This window comes from Misgurnus anguillicaudatus, chromosome 12 (genome assembly GCF_027580225.2).
Source record: "Misgurnus anguillicaudatus chromosome 12, ASM2758022v2, whole genome shotgun sequence".
Lineage (NCBI taxonomy): Eukaryota > Metazoa > Chordata > Actinopteri > Cypriniformes > Cobitidae > Misgurnus > Misgurnus anguillicaudatus.
Genome location: NC_073348.2, coordinates 22,168,107 through 22,182,375, shown reverse-complemented (window position 1 = coordinate 22,182,375; position 14,269 = coordinate 22,168,107). Strand labels below are relative to the sequence as shown.

At 34.4% G+C, this 14,269-nt stretch overlaps 2 protein-coding genes across 5 annotated transcripts in view; one reads left to right on the top strand and one right to left on the bottom strand.

Moving 5' to 3' along the window:
• The window catches only part of igsf9a (immunoglobulin superfamily, member 9a), a 32,275-nt gene extending 32,014 nt beyond the window's left edge, over positions 1–261 (bottom strand). For all 4 annotated transcript variants that reach the window (XM_055208755.2, XM_055208757.2, XM_055208754.2 and 1 more), the window contains exon 1: positions 3–261. The gene's annotated coding sequence lies outside the window, so the exon portion shown is untranslated. The remainder of the gene's footprint in view (positions 1–2) is intronic.
• A 7,969-nt stretch (positions 262–8,230) lies between these two features.
• On the top strand, positions 8,231–12,463 carry adra1ab (adrenoceptor alpha 1Ab). The gene is made up of 2 exons (XM_055208763.2): positions 8,231–9,278; positions 11,834–12,463. Exons 1-2 carry the CDS (start codon positions 8,390–8,392, stop codon positions 12,265–12,267), a joined length of 1,323 nt encoding a protein of 440 aa, XP_055064738.2. The 5' UTR covers positions 8,231–8,389; the 3' UTR covers positions 12,268–12,463.
• The last annotated feature ends 1,806 nt before the right edge of the window (positions 12,464–14,269 follow it).

Here is a 14,269-nt window from a genome sequence, read left to right as displayed (position 1 = left end):
ACCTGTATCAGTTCATGTATCAGCTGAGGTAAGCAGCGTTGTTTTGCGTTGATGTCACCAAAAAAACACGAAATAACTATTCCCAAAGTATGAATATATTTTCACACAGCGTTATTTCCATATAAAACGTAAATATCTGTGACAATTTCAGAAAATTTCCCAATAAAATATCATGTTACTTCTCGTGTCTGACCGTAGCGATGAAACAGCACGCGCACAAACTTTGTTTCTATGGCAGGTTTGACATCAGTGCACCTCTCGCGCTTACTTCACTCCTCCCAGCTCAATTCATGCAGAGGCAGCTGCGCATGCGCAGAACTACGCGTACTGACCAGCGCACAAATGTATTCAAAACTTGTCCATAGAAACGAAAAGCTCCGTGTTAATAACAACGTTTTTGATGTTTTGCATGTGTAAATGAAACCGGGTTTAATCCAGAAAAGAATATGTTAACCCTGGCAAGAACCAAATTCTAGGCTAATGGTTTCCATGCCACGAACCTTCTGTTTGCCATTAAAACCATTACAAAATGTAATCATGCACTGTGTTGTGGGGTCTTATTTGGTGTGCTATATTTCCATATAACACACACACACACACACACACACACACACACACACACACACACACACACACACACACACACACACACACACACACACACACACACACACAAACACATTATTAGTCGAGACGCACAGAGATCATTCATATTTCCATTTATACCAGTAGGCTGTTCCCATTAAACCCAATTAAAAATTATGTGGTGGAGTCTAGAGTACATTTCAGCAGGGAAGAATGTGTTTTTATAAAACTCACTTGCTATGAAATACAAAACAAATCAATAATCTAACATAACACCAAACTGGTCCATGTAATTGTTCATCAGCCCTCATTTAAACAGGCGCGTGTGGCATTCTTATAGATCTGACCTCAATAGGTCTACAAAGGTGTGTCTAGTGAGTGTTTTGTACTTTGGTCTTGATTCTTGTTTGTCATCTGGGCACTTGTAAAACAATTCTGAGATTACAAAATAATAAATGTTAAATGGTGTAATTAAACAGACATACTGGTTCTTTAATGGTGATTTATGTATATTTAACAATCCTTATCAGATAAGTGTGTCACGCATTCAGAAGGAGATTTTGAATAATTGTATAAAGCAAACCGGTGATAGGTGAACTGATATGGGTGTAGTGATCCCATGCATTTTTGTAAAGGAAATAAATTGACATATTCTTTTACTTCCAATTGGCCAGTTAACTACCAAGCGTCATTACATTTAATGATTCATATATTCCACTAGAGGGCAGTACAGATCTTCTGCGCTGTCTCTGTCACAGAATGGAATACTTGCTAATCTACAGCATAATGTTGTGTGTATGCTATGTCTGTTCTGCCAATCTATTAGCTAACACTTTATATTAAGGTAGACATTTTCACATAGGGCAGTATGTACAACAGCCAGCACGCTTATAATATGCATGCTACTTACTATCTAGTTAATAGTGAATGCTAATATAATGTGTTAGCCTTTTTTACTGTAATTTCATAATATTTTAATATTATTAAAACAAAATTTCTGGAGCTTGAAATTACAAAAGATATAAAGAAAGATTATTTTTACATCAAGAAAACCCCTAGAAATACAGTTCTTCATGCCAAAGGTTCGCATCCTCCTAAATTAATAAATAAATCCTTTAAACAATTTCAAAGACAGCATATCTTTGATAAGGATTTTTGGATAAATCTAAGAATAAAAAAAAATTAATAGAAGGTATGAGTTTACAACCATCCAAAATATAAAATACATGATGATTTGTAAAAAAAAAAAATCACAAAGATTAAAATTCAGAAGGTGTTTGTTTTGTAATAAATAAAATAAAATAAATAATAAAAAATGGGTTTTCTACAGGATGAATTGTTAATGCATTCCCAGACCTGCCAATAATAAGCTTTAAGAAAAGTAAAACAAAATCAGTATATTTTTAACTACATAAAAAGCTAATAGTTAGAGGATGAACCAAAGAGTTGATTTAAATTTCATCAAAATGTCATAATGTATAGGAAATCCTTTTTTGATGTAAAAACAAATCTGTTAAAATGTTCTGTAGATAAACAATAGATTTATAGATTTGAATGTTCATAATGTAAAGTTTTCTATATTGGCACCAGCAAAATAAGATAAAAGATTGAATAAAAATACTTTAAGTGGTAAAGAAGAAAATCCAGTCTCATTTGTGAACATTAGTTAATGTATTGTATTAACTAACATGAACTAACCATGAGCAATACATTTCTTACTGTATTTGTGAATCTTTGTTAATATAAAAATAATGTAAAAATACAGCTGTTCGTGGTTTGTTCATGTTAGTTCACAGTGCATTAACTAATGTTAACAAGATTTGAATTAGTAAATGTTTAAATTAATATTAACAAAGATAAAAAAAATGCTTTATAAGTGCAGTTCATTATTAGTTCATGTTAACTGTAGTAAACTAATGTTAACTAATGAACCTTATTGTAAAGTGTTACTCAATTTTATTTAACGCCTAATTGTAATCCATCTCTTCTTGTGGTGCAGTTTTGAATATTAATCAAGTAAATAGGAACAAGAATAGAGAAAAACCTTAACCAAAAAGAGATTTTTAGGATTTATAAACTTATGGCTATGAAATGTCCAAGACTGAACAAATAATTTAGTCCTGTTCTATAAGTTTTAACTTTTTTGAGTCTTGGTTCTGTGGAAACAAATATTAGCAAATTAAGACCCGATCTTTGGTCTGGCTTGCATTTTAGTTTTCTTCCAGGCTATTTGGGGTTAGGAAGAACCAATAAATATAATAACCAAATATTTTTCTTAGAACATGAAGCAGTGCAGGTGTCCACATACAATAGGTTCCAGTTACACATAATTAAGTATTTTGGTGCAAACAACAAGAAATTGTGATGTCCACATATGTGACACACCACATAGGTTCATTAACAAACAGAGGGTTTGTTGTAACACCTGGTAGGAAATTTTGATTAAACCCAAATAATTCAATAAAATTCTGTCTTTATACTGATATTATTTATATGTCTGCCATTAATAGATAGATATCCACACATTCATCCATCCATAGTCGTTCATCTAACCATCCTTGTATTAAGCATCAATGCATATAAATAGATTTTATATGAAGGGCTGTACAATTAAGACAATATATTGTATACAATCTGATATTGTAACAGTTAACATTTTAATCAATTGTATACATTTTGTTTTCATTTCATTATCAAAGTATACTTGAGGTTTAATTGTAACAACTAACCCCGCTGTGTAAAATTTTTTCAGGCCAAGCTATTAGTTACTAGGAGTTGCTGACATGTTTCAAAATGGTTTTGTTTTAAGTAAGACAGTGATTAAAATATAAGGTTGGGTTTGGTGAATTTACAGACCCAACTTAGAAATTGAAAAACACTTGCAGCTGGTTGCCGGTAACTTACCGTAGATTTAAATTTATGTTATTTACTGGCAACATTCTGCTCAAAGTCAAACGAACATGAAACACTCACAAGTCTTTGTCTTTACAGAGTAAAACCAAAACAACAGCATCAAGCACAGCATTATGGAAAACAAAATCTGAAGCAAAAAACAGAAAAAGGTTGATGATGATTTCTGGTTCTCAGAATGCTTTGCATGAGGCTGTTTTTGTATAGTTGTATTCTGTACAGATAAAGACTTATTAATATTTAAAATTTATTTAACTTTGAACAAACTCTTGCCAGTAACATACATTTAAATCTACGGTAAGTTACCGGCAACCAGCTGCAAGTAACACCGTAATTTGTAAGGTTTTTTTACAGATGAAGAAATCTACTTTCATTCCTCTTTGTTCAGTATCTTCACAAATCACAGGATATCATCTTCTGACAGTAAGAGAAAAGACCAAAAACACAGATTGCTCAGCCCATAATTGTTTATGTTATTATTTTTAGACACATTATTTTATTGAATACTAGTCTTGACATAGATGAAGATCGTGATCACATTTTATGACAAAATTGTTGGAAATTCCAAAAGGTTCACATGCTTTTTCTTGGCACTGTATGTAAAGTGGCCATGTTACAATTAACCCTGCAGTGTTTTGTGCTCCTGTCACCTGTACCATTGCATTCATTTGCTGGTAGACTATACAAAACTCAAGACCATACACATTTAACCCAGGAAGAACTTTCTACTACATCTTCATCAGTATTGCACAGAGAAAACTAATTTTTATGATAAACAATGCTATTTTTATAAATCCAATATTCAAATGGTTCAATTGGACGGCATCTGTTTAAAAGCCATGACACAGTTTCATTGTAAATGTGTTTTTCATCCAGTCGGCTTGTCTGCCAGCTTCTTTCTTCTATATTCTTTATGGTTTGTGCAATTGCTGGTGTTGGCTTAGATCCAAAGCGATCCTGAAACAAACATTCGACTCTTAACATTCGTAGCACGCCTTGAGACTGCAGCTTTGTGGCAACTAATTCAATAGATTTAATTTATATAGTGACAGAAATGAAAATGGTTGCCAAAATATGGTATAAATAGGGGGTTTTGAGTCAGAAATGTAAATGAACTTGAATAATATAATTGAATCTACAATTATTTATTCCTTATAAGTTCTATATCATGAATAGATATGAGCAGTGTTTATAATAACAATCCAATTAAGGCCACAATGACTTATAAGATCTTGTTGACATAAGAATTTACTCAATGAGGAAATAATAATAACTGTTATGCACATAATGTGTCATTTTCTTAAAAGCTGAATCAATCAAAAAAGAAGATTTGGAGTATGAAATAGATGAGTTTTCATTTTTTTATGGGTTTGAAAAAAGTTCTTAATGTTCCCATTCAGTGACTGTGAAGGCAAAAAAAACCTTTAGGGTGCAAATTATTCCCTCTCACATATTAATTTTGTAATTCTTAATCAGGACCTCATGCGAATATTTTTCAACATGTTTGTCACTTAATAGATCTTTGATCCGAGTGGGATTTCTGCAGGGATTTGGTTAGCAAAGCCATGCAGATATTCTCTATGACCAATGCACACTCCTACATTGACTAGCTGTTGCATGCACCATTTATTTTGCATTGTTAAACTTACCTCTGAATGCTGTCTCGCCTACTCTCTCGCCTGTAGTAGTTTAGCTAACAGAGTACATTTTGGTACCAGACTGTAAGGGTTTATAAATCAAAAATCAGTTGGAGGGCTAGATAAACATAATACTTTATTGTAGTCTATGTTATATCGTATAAAATATAGTTGAATATCAACTTCCATTTTATAATTTGTAACTTATCTCTTGTCAAGATAAATAATAGTAAGCTGAAATGACTTGTTAAGTTGATTCAACAAAACAATTTAAGGCAGCAAAGATTTTTTTACAGTGCACCCTTTAGGGGTACTTTTGAAAGGGTATTGCCTTTATATATACCTTTATTTCTGAGAGTGTCTATAAAAAGTCTATACATTTACTTTAGCCTTTGCATTGACCAAGCATCAGTATGTGTAAAGTGGGTTTTGAGAAATCAGTATAGTGAGAATTGAAAACTAGATTATTACCATTATTCTTATAAAGTTTTGACAAGGATATATATTTAAAAAACATGCATTTCAACCTTAAGACTTTAAATTTTGATGTTAAATCGACTATTGTATTACAGTAAACATAATTGTTAGTCTATAGGCTACACTGTATTTAGTTACATCAGAAGTAAGTTAAATGTAATTATTATGATTAAATTACAGGAAAAATAAGAGTAATCCCTTACTTTACTTCAATTACAGTAACTAATTACTTAACAGTGAGTATGAATTGGCATATTGAAGTAAACTGAAGTGAACTATAGTAGCCCAATTATAGTAGTTTATTTACTAATTGTATACTTGATTATTATTTAATATAGCACCTAGGAAATGTACACAGTTTACTATCGTACACACAGTAGCATACTACTACTGTGTAACTATTTTTATTATGATAAACGAGCACAAAATGTCATGTTTAAATATTCAAATCGAATGAAACCGAGAACTGAATTCGTCAGCATATTATTTGGTGAAAGACCATGGGCATTGCAGAGCATCCGTAGACTGTGCACAAAAAGTTGTGCCGCAGTAAATGTACAGTGAGAGAGAGAGAGAGAGAGAGAGAGAGAGAGAGAGAGAGAGAGAGAGAGAGAGAGAGAGAGAGAGAGAGAGACTGTGAGGATAAAAGAATCTGTCGGTATGGACTGTTTGGACGCACTGCAACATCTCTTCACTCGTGTCACTCTTCTACTCAAGGTCACGAGACGAATTACGCATATGATTTGGACGACGGTAGGTTTTTATTATTTATTTTGGAAAATATGTTTTTTAATGTGTTTTTTAATATTTTTATATGTTTTAAATAATGGCTTAAAGTATTTAATATCAAAAAGGTTTGTTTATTCGGATTGTTAACGGTTAATTACACGAGCGGCTATTCCAGATTTCGATTGCTTATGCGTGTTAACATATTATACACGATATCAGTTTACATTAAGCTATATTATGAACTAGATTAAAAACATATTTTTTGTTGAACACGTGAGCGAATAAATAGCCTAATAAGTGTCTACAGCGAAGTTAATATTTGCCGCTAAACTAGCTTCAATTATTTGATTGATCATTTGATTTTATTTATTTGTGTATTTTTTCTTTTTAAAAGCTGGGATGGTGTCTGATTGTCTTAATAAACAGCAAAGCCATTAGCATTAGGTTGAATCGGTGCTATTTGTGGAAGTAGTCACAAATTAAGTCAAGGCTCATTGAATTTAAGGATTTGAGTCAAAAGGCCAGTCAAGCTTTTTATGTTGGTTTTAAGCATCAAAATCATATATTTTCAAGTTAACAGTATACAAACACATTGATTTATTGCTGTATTGTACTTAATAACTCATTTATTAACCCAATTTATGAGCTTATAATAAAATTATATCGAAATTGTGTTATAATACGTCCTATATAAAAACCTTTTATCTACAGCATCTCAATTGATTTTGGCTACTGTATCTTATAATAAGTGGCTCTTTAGATAGACGTCTTACATGACTTTGAGTCAGCACACAGGTAATATAAAACACACAATGTACTAAATTAAATTTTCTTGTACGTGTAACAGTTTATACACAATTTTATTCTTTTATATATATACACTGATAAAAAAAATATTTGTTAAGTTTACTCAATTTTTTAAGGTAGTGGTTGCAATCAATTTATTTTAGCTACATTTAAACAAAAGTTTTTTGTTTTGTTTTGCCTTTCTAATTTTTTGTTTTAATGTAGCCTAAATAAATTGATTGCAACCACTTACTTTAAAAAAATTGAGTAAATTGAATTACTACATTTTTTTTCAGTATATATATATATGTGTGTGTGTGTGTGTGTGTGTGTGTGTGTGTGTGTGTGTGTGTGTGTGTGTGTGTGTGTGTGTGTGTGTGTGTGTGTGTGTGTGTGTGTGTGTGTGTTGCTACCCATTCTCACCAAGATGCATGTAATTATCGTGCAATAGATACGCCCAATTCTGATTTTGCGTGCATATGATATGCCAGTCCTTCCCATTCACGTATATGGCGAATCGTTTCGTGTCGTTTTATTTATTGTTTTCTCATTTGTTTTCTGTTTTTTAAACCATTTTCACTTAGGTTTAGGGTTAGATTTCAGATTTGTTTAAGCACTTTATTTAATATACAGGTTTCTCCATGTTTTTTGTCTATATTTAAGCCATGGTCGCTTGGAGTTGGGGTTAGAGATGGGGTTTGGATTAGGATGTTATTTTTAGATGGTAACAATGGTAAAAAAACAGAAAACAAATGAGAAAACAATAAATAAAACAACACGAAACGATTTGTACGCTTTTTGGTGAGAATGGGTTGCTACATATATATATATGGCTTTTTCTTGAATGGATTCTGTTATGCTTGTTCATAAATCTGGTCTTAATCATTTAGCGTAAAAGCTTTCTACATGGTTGTTTGGCAACACACCATGGGTTGCATTTGTTGTACGAACGGTGCATTTTTTTATTACAGCATACATGCATTTGAGACTTCAAAACACCTGCACGCTTTTCAGTAAAATAAATTCAAGGTCTTACACAGCAACATTCCTTCCTTTATCTGAATGGTAATGTCATCTATGTTATCTTTTTTCAGGCTGTCCACAAAATTGAATTACTGGTAGGAAGGGACCTGATCAAACTCAAAAGCCTTTAACATAAATATGGACCTCATGTTTCTGCAGTCTTGGTCTGCAATACGAGTACTAAATCAGATGTGACATTAAAGAGAAACACAAACTCCGCTTCTATCTAGAACCTTCACATCATGACCAACGTGCTTCCGGCAGAGGATAACATAACATCCGACTTTTGTCCGAACTGCAGTGTGATTTCATCATTTGACATTGATGTTAGTAAATCCCTGGTCCTGGGCTTTGTACTGCTGGTCTTTATGATATTTGGTGTGATGGGCAACATCCTGGTCATACTCTCAGTGGCATGCCATCGCCACCTTCGCTCCATGGCGCATTACTTCATTGCCAATCTGGCAGTGGCGGATCTTCTTCTCAGCTCTGTGGTGCTTCCGTTCTCTGCTGCTTCTGAAGCTTTGGGTCACTGGGCGTTCGGGCGTACTTTATGTAACGTCTGGACGGCTGTCGATGTACTGTGTTGCACAGCCTCCATCCTAAGCCTCACTGTCATCTCTGTGGATCGCTGTGTGGCGGTCAGTTTCCCGTTACAATATCCTTCCCTTGCCACCGGGCGGAGAGCACTGGCAGCGGTGGTGGCCCTTTGGGTGCTCTCCATTGCGATTTCAGTCGGCCCCCTGTTCGGATGGAGAGATCCAATGCCGGAGGATGAATCTGTGTGTAGAGTTAATGAAGAATTGGGTTATACGATCTTCTCAACTGCTTGTTCCTTCTACGTGCCGCTGACTGTGATTTTGGCGATGTACTGTAGGGTGTACATAGTAGCAAGACACAAGACTTCCTCCATGAGTAAAGGCAGGGAGGCGAATGGGTTAACGGGGAAACATGAAGTGATGCTGCGGATTCACTGTCGCAGGGCCCAGCAGGAAGAAAATAAGCGATCGAGCAAGGCGTTCATGTGTTTATTTAAGTTCTCGCGGGAGCAAAAGGCTGCCAAGACTCTTGGGATCGTGGTGGGATGTTTTGTGCTCTGCTGGCTGCCATTTTTTCTAGTGCTGCCTATAAGTGAGTACCAATGTTTACTTTTGCTGTAGAGATGCCATAAGTTACCGAAAATGAGAAATGTTATTAGTTATTAATAACGTGTAGCCTACTTAGTGGGCACACGGTTTTAGCCTGTGTGGTGGGCACACATTTAGCCTGTCAAGCATTCGTTCATTTTCTGTTTTTTATTCCGATTCGTATTTCTAAACGACCCTGTGCGCCACGTCGTAGCTCTTCTTGATTGTGTGAAAACCACATTCCCATTTTCCTCAGCGGGCCTTTGTGATTGCATATAAATGAGGTTGTTTAGAAAGACTGAATACATTAGTGAAGAATGAAAAGGGACAGAACCTTTATCATACTGTGAACGAACAACTAGAGTATAGATGCTTTTGTATGTCAAACAATAACAAGAGTTCAGCAAACAAAATGTGCATCATGGATTACAGATGTATTTGCATTTTCACTGGTATTTAGATGGTTTTATTGTTGGCCTGTATATTATATTTGCAATAGTTTTTGCTGACAATATTAAACCATGCAATAAGATCTTTTGACCTCATTGGAATGATTTCAGATCACCGCAATGATTGCAAATCTCTCGAAAAAACACAAGGGGGAGCTCCAGCGCCTGTATTAATGAGACAGTATCAGATGGCGCTCCTTAACTGACAGTGTAACGCGATACATTGCAAAGCCATTACTTTTAAATATGAAGAGTTTCGTTGCAAAACGAGATAAATCCATTTTTTTACATTTTTGTCAAAACATGTTTATTATTATGTTATCATGTTATTATTTTGTTTTATAGTGCTACTTAGCTGTATTTTTTAAGTTATGAAGGTTTAAATCAAAACAAACCAACTGCAGTTGCATTGAAATTAATTGGAATGCACAACCAAAAAACGTGATTTCTGAACAATTAACAAAACGGTGGTTATCTCGTTTTGCAATGAAACTCTTCATATGTAAAAACCTTGCTAACTATTTAATTGAACAATCACAACAATGTGTGAAAATTATTTCATGAACAGACAAAAAACGTCTGGGTTGGTAAAGTGTGTGAAGCCTGCTGCAGTGCGAGCTTCGCCAAAGACCTCATCAAGGGGGCGCTGATGAGCACACTTCGGAGCATAAAAATGACAGATGGGACACCCTACACACTTATAGACTAAGCAAGCACGTGCAATTTAAGGCCACGAGACCGAAAGTCCACATGAAATGCGCCATTTGGGACAGGGCCATAATTTCAGATAGCTAGAGCGTTTTTTAGGTCGCTTTTATGATGTCACACCCCACCATTGGTTGAATTTGATATACACATTCAGACGCACTCATGCCTGGAGGTGTCCCAAAGCGTCACTTTGGCGATGCAGCGCGAGTTCCCTCGAAAGGGAAATAAATATTCCAATGTGTACCCTATATCAAAAATTAAAAAAAAAATAAGTCATAAGTCATAAGTGTCCTTTTTTTTTAAATAAATAAGCTTTCCATTGATGTATGATTTGTTAGGATAGGACAATTTTTGGCTGAGATCAAACGATTTACAATCTGGAATCTGAGGTGTGCAAAAAAATTATAGAAAATTGCCTTTAAAGTTGTCCAGATTAAGTCCTCAAAGGAACAGTATGTAAGAAATTTATATCAATTATTCATAAAATGGCCCTGATATGTCAGTAGACATTAAGAAATAATTTGCATTTCAAATACTTATATCACTGACAACAGTGGTCCGGCCAGGATATTGTCATTTAAAAAGTGGAGTTGCACCCCTCAACTGATGTTTATGTTGTCATTTTGTGTATTGGCCACCAGTTGTGTGATTGCAGTACCAGCTTTAGCCACAAGTTGTTTATTGCAATACCAGTTTTGGCCACAATCCTACATACTGTTCCTTTAACAACACACATTACTAATAAATATATTTAAAAAATATTTTCAGTAGGAAATATATTCAAAATATCTTCGTGGAACCTGATATATCCTTAATATTCTAATTTTAGCATATTAAATTGATTATTTTGACCCATACAATGTATATTTGCCAAAATGTGCCTATTACTACAAACACACCCATGTTACTTATGACTTTGGTACTTGTGGTTTTGTGGTCGAGGGTCACATCTGTTACCTCTAGTACAGGGGTGGGCATTCCTGGTGGGCTACTGTTCTGTAAAGTTTATCTCCAACACTAATGAAACACACCTGAAAATATAATGAAAGGTTGCAGGATTGCTTGAAAATGACATTCAGGTGTGTTTGATTAGGGTAGGAGCTACATTGCATGACAGTTGCCCTCCAGGACCGGGAATGCCCATTCATGCTTTAGTATGTAGGCTACTTGTTAATAATAATAATAAAAACCTGTACTGTCATTTGTGTTTTAAAGTTAAGGCTTTCAAAATACTTGAAAATTATTAGCACACAAAGCGAAGAAAGAGTGAGCCTGGCTGCAATAGCCTTTGAAAATATGAAACATCCACTGGCATTTGACCTTAATGCCTTGTGGTCATTTTATGAAACTTGCCCAATATCGCCTGAATCAATTTCTCTTTTATTTCTTCCTGTGTCCAAAGGCTCCATATTTCCATCTCATAGACCCTCAGAAACAGTCTTCAAAATTACTTTCTGGCTCGGCTACTTCAACAGCTGCCTCAATCCAGTCATCTATCCGTGCTTCAGTCAGGAGTTTAAGAAGGCTTTCCAGAACGTTCTACATGGCCGATGCCTCAGAAGGACACCCAGGACTTTCGTCTCTTGTCGAGATCATACGACCCTGCATGTCCCCAAACCCGTCTCACCCTTCGGCCTTCCTGTAACTCCACCGAGTTTACCATCTATTTCTGTTGACTCGAATAATGTATCACCTAGTCCTGTGGCACTGACTAAGAATTTATATTCAGCAAATGCATCTGCATGCTCTAGCATACAAGCACCAGAAACTACAATATCACCCATGACTAAGATTCATCAGGTTTCCATAGGCAATATAAAAGGGGAAGATTTATAAAACTCTGTTTAGTGATTTACAAAGAAAAAGAAACATGGATATTAGAAAGCTTGAGCTGAATGGTGAAATAAGGACTTCTTTATAAGATCTGGTATACACAATCGCCACCTGTTGGCCAAAATAACACTCACATGTGTGCATTCGTACAGCATCATCTTTGTTTAAGCATATCTATTAAAAACTGTGTCCACTTTGAGTCTTTACTTGAAAATCCACATCATTAATGATTCTGGGAGATTTACAGTAAATATAATTGTGTCATTTGTGTAGTTTATGTCTTTAAAGATTGTGCTTACAACAGTTTACATTACATTTTATGCATCTGAAAGAGGATTTCAACCAAAGCGACTTGCATTCTTGGCCTAAGTGACAATGCATTCAAATCAGTATGTGTGTTCACTATGATCAAACCCCATTGTTAAAGGGGACATATCATGAAAATATGACTTTTTTCATGTTTAAGTGCTATCATTTGGTCCCCAGAGCTTCTATCAACCTAGAAAATGTGGGAAAAAAACAGTAACTTAGTTTTGGTAAAGCATTCTCTGCAAGCATGTAAAAAATAGGTAATTGAAATTTGGCTCCCCTTGTGATGTCAGAAGGGGATAATAATACCACCCCTTAATCTGCGATATCCAACCACAGCACTGCCATTTAGTGCAGAGATCAGCTCATTTGCATTTCAAAGGACACACACCCAAAAACAAATTTTTGCTCACACCTACAAAGTGGCAATTTTAACATGTTATAATAAATTATTTAGATGGTATTTTGTGCTAGAACTTCACATACATAGTCTGGGGACACCAAAGATTTATTTTATATTTTTAGAAAATCTTATGAAATGTCCTCTTTAACACATTGCTCTACCTCTGTTATGCATTCATTTCTAATATAAGACATTTTTTATGACAAACAATACTATCATCATTAGCGTAAAGTACTTCAGAATATCTGTGTATGCGTTATTGACATCATGTTATGACAGCACGAGTTTCACTACAAGTTGTCTCAATCTCACCGTTATCTGAGAGAGTTGCATCTTGTATCCATTAAGGGAAACATAAAGGGTGGTACCCTTTCAAAAAGCCCACCTTTGCACCCAAATAGTGCTTACTAGTACCTCAGAGGTATAATTGGCACCAAATATATATATATATATCTGTACCTAAATGGTACATGTTAGGAACTTTTATACACCCCACTGTGCCCCAGTGACAGCTTGGGACCATTTTTTTTAAACATTTTAAAAACACAGTAAGCTGGCCAAATGTGCTTAAATTTAATATCACTAGTTACAATATACATATTTTTATATACATTATGTACCACTTTATACGTTACATTAATTACCACTTATAAGAAAATGTATACAATGCAACAATTGTTTATATTTATTATTAAATTATATCTTAATAATTACACTCTTGACCCAATTCATAAACTCTCCCAGAATTAACATACACTGTAAAAAAAAATCCGTAGAAATTACAGTGTTAGCTGGGTTGCCGGTAACTTACCGTAGATTTAAATTTATGTTATTTACTGGCAACATTTTGTTCAAAGTTAAATGAACATTAAACATTACAAGTCTTTGTCTTTACAGAGTAAAACTAAAAAAACAGCATCAAGCAAAACATTCTGGAAAACAAAATCTGAAGCAAAAAAACAGAAAAAAGGTTAATGATGATTTCTGGTTACCAGAATGCTTTGCATGAGGCTGTTATTGTATAGTTTTATTCTGTAAAGATAAAGACTTGTTAATATTTAAAATGTATTTAACTTTGAACAAACTCTTGCCAGTAAATAACATAAATTTAAATCTACGGTAAGATACCGGCAATCCAGCTGCAATAACATTGTAATTTCTATGGAATTTTTTTACAGTGTATGTATACAATAAGTAAAACATTGTAAAAAATGTGCTGTAATTATGCAGCTGGTTGCCAGTAACTTACTGTAGAAGATTAAGACTTGTTCATTTAACTTTGAACAAACTGTT

Excerpts from the sequence above, each read along its gene's own strand:
- adra1ab (XM_055208763.2), top strand. The coding sequence starts at position 8,390 with ATGACCAACGTGCTTCCGGCAGAGGATAACATAACATCCGACTTTTGT. Across the intron at positions 9,279-11,833 it reads TTTTCTAGTGCTGCCTATAA|GCTCCATATTTCCATCTCAT; the intron begins GTGAGTACCAAT and ends CTGTGTCCAAAG.